Here is a 9,314-nt window from a genome sequence, read left to right as displayed (position 1 = left end):
GCTTCCGCGGAAGCATACAGTGCAAGCTGCGGATTTCACGCGCTCAAACACTATCAAACTGATAAGATCATTCACTGTGTATAGCCGGGTACCCATTTCCACCTGGGTAAGGTGAAGAAAATTTGTGCAAAGTGCCTTTCCCAAGGATACAACGTCGGGCCCCTGACGGGATTCGAACCCACGACCTTATGGTTGCGAGTCCGAGAGCCTAACCACAAGGCCACCAACGCCACGTATTACTTTCATAAGATACGTTTCAATATCAAAAGAAAATATATCAGATGCACCTCTCATTTCAAACTCTGCCTTCCCTACCTGCCTACGCATAAATATTATATCTATCAGCCCATATTTTTCCTTTCCGTTTATCTAAACATTTAAGCTTAAAAAAAACAAAAGAAAAAAAAACAACAACAAACATTCCGCCCTTCTACTTGCAGGTTTCTCTTCCCCTGCGGGAACCTTCACATCAACATGTCAGTCAAGCGGTCAGTGGACGGACACTTCAAAATTTGCCTGTGACGTCATAGACTGTGGAGAGCCGCCAATAGTGGATGAGGCCACCAGAAACTACACAGGCACTGTCCTAGACTCGGAGGTCGTTTATTCTTGCCAACCAGGTCGGAAGTTGGATCGTTTCTTGCGTTGTTGTGTCAAGTTTAGCGTTAGCTTTAATATGAGCATTAGGGCACTTGCAACACATTTAATTAGGTCATTCCAGTGCTGAAGATTAGTGGTGTTACTTGAGATTAACACACAAAGAAAAGAAAGAGAGATGAGGGTGACAGATGTTTTATTGGAAAGAGGGAGGAAACCGCACCAGAGCACCCGTCAACCGCCCGCTGTACGGTGTGAAAGACGCGGATTTGGGTTTTTAAATACAAGTGCTTTGGTACATTGTCATCCAAGTGAAAATCATACTGGTAGCCGAACTATTGTTGTTGCTATACTGTCTCTGAAAGACTTCAACATGCAAGACTTCCCATGGCAGAACCTAACTCTGCCTGAGAGACCTGGGTAAAGAGCAATGATCACAGTGGGCAGCAAATCGTATGAAGTTTCACGAATTAGAAATGCCGAAGCCAATAGTGAAGTCCGCATGCTGCGCACATTTCACAGATGGTAATGAAGCTTTTAACTACTACAAAAATGTGCCAAACTCTTTTCTGCCAGATTTGGACTCATTGGCAACATCTGATCAGAAGCCAGCTGTCATTTTGTTCGTTATTTCATCTATTTCGCTTACGAATGTATAATCATCTCTACAGATGCATAAGGCATTGTTAGAAATCATTGCCAGACGAACTATTATTATTGGTTTATTGGAAGGTATATGGAATTTAGCGCATAGAGGCAGTTGTGGTTAAATCATATAAGGCTCTATCCCAACGTACTATTCCAATGTTAAGTTTATCAAGTCTTGTGTTTCGAGATTTGAGGTGAAGAAATCTATCTATCTATCAATCTATCTATCTATCTATCTATCTATCTATCTATCTATCTATCTATCTATCTATCTATCTATCTGTCTATCTATCTATCTATCTGTCTATTTGTCTGTCTGTCTGTCTGTCTGTCTATCTATCTATCTATCTGTTTGTCTGTCTCTCTGTGTGTTTGTCTGTCTGTCTGTCTGTCTATCTATCTATCTATATATCAGTCGGTCTGCCTGCCTGCCTGCCTGTCTGTCTGTCTGTCTGTCTGTCTGTCTGTCTGTCTGTCTGTCTGTCTGTCTGTCTGTCTGTCTGTCTGTCTGTCTATTTATCTACTTATCTGATTCTATTTACCTAAGAGATTTCCTAACTTCCAATACCTATCTTCCTGCAGTGGGTGGTTGGTGGGTGCGCTGGTGTGATTTGCTACTTTCTTCCTATCTGCATCTGTTTTCTTTATCTCTCCTGCTTCTTTTTTTGGTGTGTTAAACTCTTGTAACACTTCTAATCTTTGACACTTTTATGACCTTATTGTGTAGCAAGTGCTATTTAACTCTTACTACAAATATATCTCCCTACACATCTATACATCAAGCTACAGATTTCCCTTCTAGGTGTCTATACTCCTGAGCGTAAATAAAAAACAACAGCAACAAAAACAACCCCCCCCCCCACAATAAACCCTTTGCCCTTCTGCTTTCAGGGTTGGTATTGCCCGCGGGTTCGGTCATGAGAGCCACATGTCAAACAAACGGTCAATGGACAGACACCACAGCCTTCTCTTGTGATGGCGTCATAGACTGTGGAGAGCCGCCATTGGTCGACAGAGCCACTAGGAACTACACCAGCACTGTCCTAGACTCAGAAGCTGTTTATTCTTGCCAACCAGGTCGGGAACTGAATGGTTATTAAAATTTAAACTATTAATGTTCCTAGTAAGAAGTTGGTATAAAGACTTTCAGTAGATTATGAATAGGCCTTGAATGAAAATAATTATAATTCTCAGTTGAAAACAACAACAACACCAACATCTGAATGGTTATTTAAGCTGTTGTTTCTGTTATGAATAGCAAAGACTTACACAACATGACCAGTAGGCCTTGAGTTGAACGTATAATCCTCAGTTGAAAACAACAACAACATTAACAACATATCTTAGGTCATCAAGGAGACGAGCTTCCACCCTGCATTCAGGGCCAACCCGGACTGAGAGGAATACAATAAATAACGGCCCCCGCAGAAAAACCAACTTGTGGTGGGCGATACTACCCAGGCTATCACAGAAGAACTCTTTACAGGAAGACATATGTATTGTGGTTCATCATACAGTGCCATTTCTGCGGCAGACATCGGTGATCATGGTTCTCCATTCATTCCTTTGCTCGGATGCTCTTAAAAAAAGCTATGTTTCCCTGATCTTTCCCGGTTACCCATTTGTTTAGGTTCCCTAAGTAGGTTGCTCTGGACGTACCCCTACCTCGTTTGCCTGCAATTTTGCCAGTGAGAGCTGGATGTTCAAGACCTTTTTGTCTATTCGGATGTCTCAAAAAACTGCATTTGTCGTTTCCTGATTGTTTTAAATTTTTAACTCTGGGCGTCTCACGTGGGCTTAATCAAGCACTACCTCATTTGATTTCTTTACCTTCCACGATATTCTCAGCAGTCTCCTGAGAAACCACATTTCTAGAAGGGGTTGTGGAAGGGGGGGGGGGGATACGACGCTATGACGTCGGTAGAGATACAGCCGAACCTGTCCAGGGTGACCAGCCATTGTCGATGAGAGAAGTGGTCATCTTAGGTTGTTGGTCCTCTTCGACAGCGTCTTTATAATTTAGAGAAAAAAAACGCTGGGGGCGGGCGGGGTGGGAGTATGAAGTGGTCATTTGTACAGATTACTGCTTTGGACAGGTGATCGTTAGTACAAGTTCGTTTGTAGCCAACTTATTAAAATGGATTTATCAACAGATTCGTGGTAAATTCATACGAGATTTCAATTTGAAACGATCCAAGAATCCACCCTAACATGCAGTTCTGATTTTTTCTTTCAGGTGAATTCTTGTTCCCCATGAAATGAAATAAAGAAATAACTTAGAAATAAAAATAATATCTGACAAAACGAAGACGATCAAGGACGACGCTAAAAATGTATATATCCGTCCAGCTTTCTGTTTTTCTATCTATCTATCTATCTATCTATCTATCTATCTATCTATCTATCTATCTATCTATCTATCTATCTATCTATCTCTATCAAGCAATGTATCTCCTATCTGACATGTAGCCTACCTACTGCACATCGTTGTTGTTTTTTATTGCGCGTTTTTTTTTCATGTTTTCTTTTCCATTTTTGTCTTTTCGCGAACGTTTCGAATTCTCACAATATCAGGTACAGTGTGATCCAAAAAAAAACCTCTACAAATTTTTTTCGTGAATATTTTCCTCCACACAGAAGTTTTCGTCTTCAAATTTGAACACAATATTCCTCTTTCAAAAGGAATTTAACTTATATTCATTTTAGATGATTCCACTAAATAATTCTGCAGTATAATACGTATTTTAAAACAACCCATTTTTTGCTTTTGTCCCCTTTTATTACACTGTGCACCAGTACGCATTACGACAAAATGTCGTAACAATTGCGTCATATTGCAAGCTACAGCACTCTAACAGGCCAACGGAAGTTTGCAGACATTATTTTTCAAGTTCCTTTTGTCTATCCAAATAAATCATGATTCAGTTTAATAAGGAGCAGAGAGCATTTTGAATTGAACATTACCTCTCCACAAAATCCCCATCCCTGACATTTCGTAAGTTCCGCACAAGGTACGGGAAGAATGCTAAAGTGCCATCAAGGCCTTCTTTGATGTTATGGGTAAAAAAGTTCCGGCAGTTTCGGTGTATAGAAAATCAAAACAAAAAAACTCTCCAGAAAAAGCGACCGCTTCAAGTCGAACGCGCACAATTTAAACCCCTTTAAACTTCGTGAGGGTGTAGAACTCAGTCGCTGAATCTAATGAGACATCTGTCTGCAGACAATGCCTACAGCTAGGACTTTCATACACATCGAGTTTTAGTTTCAGTTTTAGTAAGAGTTTTACGGCACTTGCAACACAATAAGGTCATAATAATATAAGTGCCGAAGAATAGAATACGTGTTACAAGAGAGTAACATACACAAAAAAGAAGGAGGGGAGAGAAGTTTGAGAAGGGGACAGATGTTTGACAGGAAAGAAGGAACAAACCATACAAGAGCACCCGCCAACCACCCACATACACATCGACAGTCCGTATTCTTAAAGTAGATCTTAACTTACGCATACTATATTCATGTTAGGCAAACGCTTCGAGAGACTGACCGGGGACAGAGGGTGGCAATGTGTCGGTGGTTCCTCGACCGCCTTGGAGGACGCCAGAGTTTCTTAGATGACGTCTGGTTCTGTGACGTAGCGCATTTTCAACTTTCAAGATATGTAAACTCCAAAAAATTCTATCTGTTGGGCATCCCACCAACCTCCCTACTGTCTCCAGAAGCCACTCCATGTTGAAAGGTGAACTGTGTGGGTGGCTTTAAGCACTCATGGTTTGGTGGGCCCTTTTTTCTTTTTTTGAAGATGCAGACGGACATGTTGCAACTGTGAACACAGACCGGTATATCGAGGTGCTGAAGAAATTCTGGACGGATCTGTGGAGACACCGGCACTTGGATCGCCAAGGCCAGTGGTTCATGCAAGATGGGGCCAAGCTACACGTTTCTGTCAGATCAATGACATGGCTAGCTGACCACTTTGGAAATCATGTGAACAGTCGCAGAAGTGAACACATTTGGGCTCCGCATTCTCATGACTGAATCCTTTAGACTTTTTCTTGTGGGGTTATCTGAAGGACAGGATATTTCAAAACCAGTTTGAAAACATTGAAATTATGAAACAAGCAATCCGTGATGAAGAGAAAAACATTCCGCGGGAACTGTGTTTGGCCGTCATCAAGCATTTCAAACGACGCGTTAAAAGATGTTTGGAGTCCAAAGGAGGGCATGTGGAGCATTTGTTTTAGAAATTCCAGAACAAAAAATGTTAGTTCTTAACTCCCTAAGAGAAGTTAAATATTGTTTAATGTCACAAGGTTGGAACAATTAAGTGTTACAGAGAAAAAGAAGACAAAAATCAAATCAATCGTCTCATAACTTTCCTTGCGAGAGTGTCTTTTTTAAAAATTGGCGCATTTTACGTTTATGGGTGTTTTATTTTCTTTATGCTTTCTCCGTTCTGAAATAAAAGCTTCTTCTGTATGAATTTTATGTCAAACAAATTCCTTTTGATGGAAGTTTATCTGTTCCAAATTTCATATTTATAGAACAACATTTGCGCGAGATATTTAGAAAAAAAGTAGTTAAGGTTTTTTTTGGATCGCCCTGTATGTATTTTTCGGTTTCCAGTGCAGTAAAGCCCCTTTAAACATAATTTTGAGATCGACTTGAGTTCCTGGATTTCTTTAAGAAAATCTCGAAATTCACGAATTCAAAAAGGGCGCAAAAACAACACCCAACCCCTCAAAAAACACACAAACACAAACAAAAACAAACGAAACAAGTTTCAAAAAAACATTAAAAACCAAGCACACATTTCCTGCACGATAAACAACTTTTGTCCTTTTGGTCGCAGGTTTCTCTTCCCCTGCGGGAACCTTCACATCAATATGTCAGTCAAGCGTTCAGTGGACGGACACTTCACAGTTTGTCTGTGATGACGTCATAGATTGTGGAGAGCCGCCATTGGTCGACAGAGCCACCAGAAGCTACACGGGCACTGTCCTAGACTCAGAGGCCGTTTATTCTTGCCAACCAGGTCGAGAGTTGTGTTGTATAATTATTTCTTCTACTTTGTGGTCTCGTATCGTGGTAAAGGTCGTTAACAATGGATGAACACGGTTATAGATATGGTCGTTAGATGATAGGTAAACTGTTACACTGGGTGCCCATTGGTTGATCGGGTGTGGTCGGGTAAGTTTGCTAGCCAGATTAAGGGCGCACAGCGGCTATCGTGGCACAAGCCCATAGCGCCCGACTGACTCGCCAACTCAAAAACAAAGGCGTTTGTTTTCAGGCGACGAGTGGTGCGATCGCCCCCGACCTGATCTGACCCCACCCGATCCCATCCGCAATGGGCACCCCGTATTAGGGCTTAAGGTATTATTGAGCAACACTTTCATGATCCCATTTTAAAATGTACACTATAAAGTGAAACACCAGCTATGTTGTTATGGTTATCACTGTAAGATGGAACGTGGGGGGGGGGGAGAGGGGCACCATGGCAGTGCTACTGACTGAAGTTATCTTTAGGCCATTCCCAAAAAGGGGATATTAACATGTTCTTATGCACAGTAGAATTATAAATGGGCTGATTAATCAATGTCATGCTCATACTGTGTCAGAACAACATAGGGGGAACTGCTGATTTTTTCTCCCTCATCCTTACAATCGTCGTTTTTGCTCTACTTCTTGTGTATGTTTGTCACTCTGTTGTGAAGTGCTGTTTCCGGGGTGCCTTGATAGTCGAAGCAGACTTTGTACTGTTGATGCTAGAGAGATGAACAGAGTAAGAATGATTCCCTGTTTGGACTTCTCTGCTGACATCCGCCCTTGGCGCTCATATGTGCATATGCAGTTGCAAAAGTCGTAAAACCGTACTTAAACAAACAAACAAAACAGGGGGGTGGGGCGGTGGCAGGAAGCATGACAGGTAACCTATACCGCAAAGGGCAGATGAAGTTCGTTGGAGTAATCTCGTAAGAGAATTGAATTTTAAGGGATTGAGACTTCAACATGCAACTTTAATTTGTATTGATCATTTAAATATTTTGTAATTCCTAGGGCTGCTAAAAAAATTACAAGAGCTGTCCAAAAAGTGAAAGTGAAAACAGCCACAGAAAGAACTTTTTCATTTGGGTCTGGACAAAACGTAAGCATAATGTTGTCACATCGGTGAGCTACCTCTCAGTCTTGCCACAATGTGACAAACGAATTCCTACCTCTCATCAGAGAATAAATCTGCCCTGGAAAGAGTTCTAGTTTTTAAAGAGTGCAGCCGATCTCGGATCAGTGTGATAAAATCATCATCTTCCGTAAAGATATTTGGCACGAACAATTATATTATCGGTTCAGATCAAGGGCCTGAAAAGTTCCCATCTGCTGCACACAGATCTGTCAAGCTATGTTTCTCCTGTCTATGTATCTAAAGTTATGCCCTTAAGCGAAAATAACAAAACAAAAAACAAACAAACACACACACACACACAAAGAAACAAACAAACAAATCCCATTCCATCCTTCTACTCACAGGTTTCTCTTCCCCTGCGGGAACCTTCACATCAACATGTCAGTCAAGCGGTCAGTGGACGGACACTTCACTGTTTGTCTGTGATGACGTCATAGACTGTGGAGAGCCACCAATAGTGGACAGAGCCACCAGAAACTACACGGGCACTGTCCTAGACTCAGAGGTCGTTTATTCTTGCCAACCAGGTCGGAAACTGAATGGTTTCTGATACCAAGCGCACACTGCCAATCGGAATCGTCGATTTGAGTCACAGCCAATCAGATTGTCCAACGTAGATAGAGCAAAGCTGACATTTTGGCACAAATCGACGGATTCGACTAAGTTTGTCTGTGACCATTAAATCGAACGAGTTAATTGTTTTTCAAGGTCGCGAGTCGAATCGGTCGTAGGGTTCCAAAATGGTAGCTTTTATCCTTCCACGGTGGAAAATCTAGTTGGCCCCTACACAATCCTATTGAATTCGATTAGCAGTATGTACTGGGTATTACGTTTTAATTATATATATACCGGTAAATGCGAACGTATGATGGATGAGCAGAGGTGCAAGTGCAAATACTTCAGGTGTAACCGTTCGTATGACAAAAATAAAACGGCTGACAATTGAGTTATGAACGAAGGATTGCACGTTTGCATTACAAATATCTCATATAAGTGGAGCTACAGATGTTATTAATATATGGTCGATTTTAACTTATTTTACGGGCAAGCGGGCTAACCCAGATTTCGGAGGTTTCCAGAAATCTTGACCTACACCAAAAGTGGGCATTGCCCTACCTATGGGAGAAGTTTAGTTTCATTGGTGCGTACATATTTGTTTGGTTATAGAGAAAACTTTCCTTGTTTTTTTAAAGAAACTGAAGAAGGGGCAGAAACTTTACCTTCGATTTTCCCCAAAGAGCATTTTTCGTGACAGCCCCCTTGTGCTTAAAAGCGACCATATAATAATAACATTGTCATTATTGTCATTTTCACTCTCATTTTTATTTCTTTTTTTGGTGTTAAATTATTGCCTATTTATTGATTGAACTTTTTCGTGTTTGCGAATATTTAAAAAATCTTGGTTTAAAGGAAAGACTTCTCGTTTGTACATTTCCGAAAGAATGGCACGAGTCATTTGACAAATTATACGTTCTGTTCTGTTCTCAGCATAATAATGTTTATGGTTGTCAATTGGTATTCTTGCAGAAACTGATTCTACTGCATTGCCACCAGTAGACTTCAACCCCCCAAAAAATTATATATGATAATACCATCATCAGGTTTTATGACAACCCAGCCCGATGGAGGTCCAACAGTCCTGGTGTGTGATCAGAACGGCCAGTGGGTTGGAACCCCGGTAACCTGTGACCTCGTGGACTGTGGGGTGCCGCCCACTCTGGTCAACGCCATAGCATCCAGCAACGGGACAGGAGTAGGCTCAGAGGTCACTGGGTTTTGTTTGTTGGTTTGGGGTTTTTTCTTTGTTTGTTTGTTTGTTTGTTGTTGTTGTTTTTATGTTTGTTTGTTGTTGTTGTTGTTTTTTGTTTGTTTGTTGTTGTTGTTGTTG

At 41.1% G+C, this 9,314-nt stretch overlaps 1 protein-coding gene across 1 annotated transcript in view; it reads left to right on the top strand.

Moving 5' to 3' along the window:
- LOC101853157 (sushi, von Willebrand factor type A, EGF and pentraxin domain-containing protein 1-like) overlaps positions 1-9,314 on the top strand; it is a 22,851-nt gene that overhangs the window by 4,673 nt on the left and 8,864 nt on the right. The window contains exons 5-9 of the mRNA XM_013081522.2: positions 482-620; positions 5,045-5,245; positions 6,095-6,292; positions 7,771-7,953; positions 9,028-9,204. Coding sequence (XP_012936976.2) covers positions 482-620; positions 5,045-5,245; positions 6,095-6,292; positions 7,771-7,953; positions 9,028-9,204 — 898 coding nt within the window. The remainder of the gene's footprint in view (positions 1-481; positions 621-5,044; positions 5,246-6,094; positions 6,293-7,770; positions 7,954-9,027; positions 9,205-9,314) is intronic.

This window comes from Aplysia californica, unplaced genomic scaffold (genome assembly GCF_000002075.1).
Source record: "Aplysia californica isolate F4 #8 unplaced genomic scaffold, AplCal3.0 scaffold00135, whole genome shotgun sequence".
NCBI classification, from domain to species: domain Eukaryota; kingdom Metazoa; phylum Mollusca; class Gastropoda; order Aplysiida; family Aplysiidae; genus Aplysia; species Aplysia californica.
The sequence above is the reverse complement of the archived record's forward strand: the minus strand, read 5'-3'. Positions and strand labels throughout refer to the sequence as shown.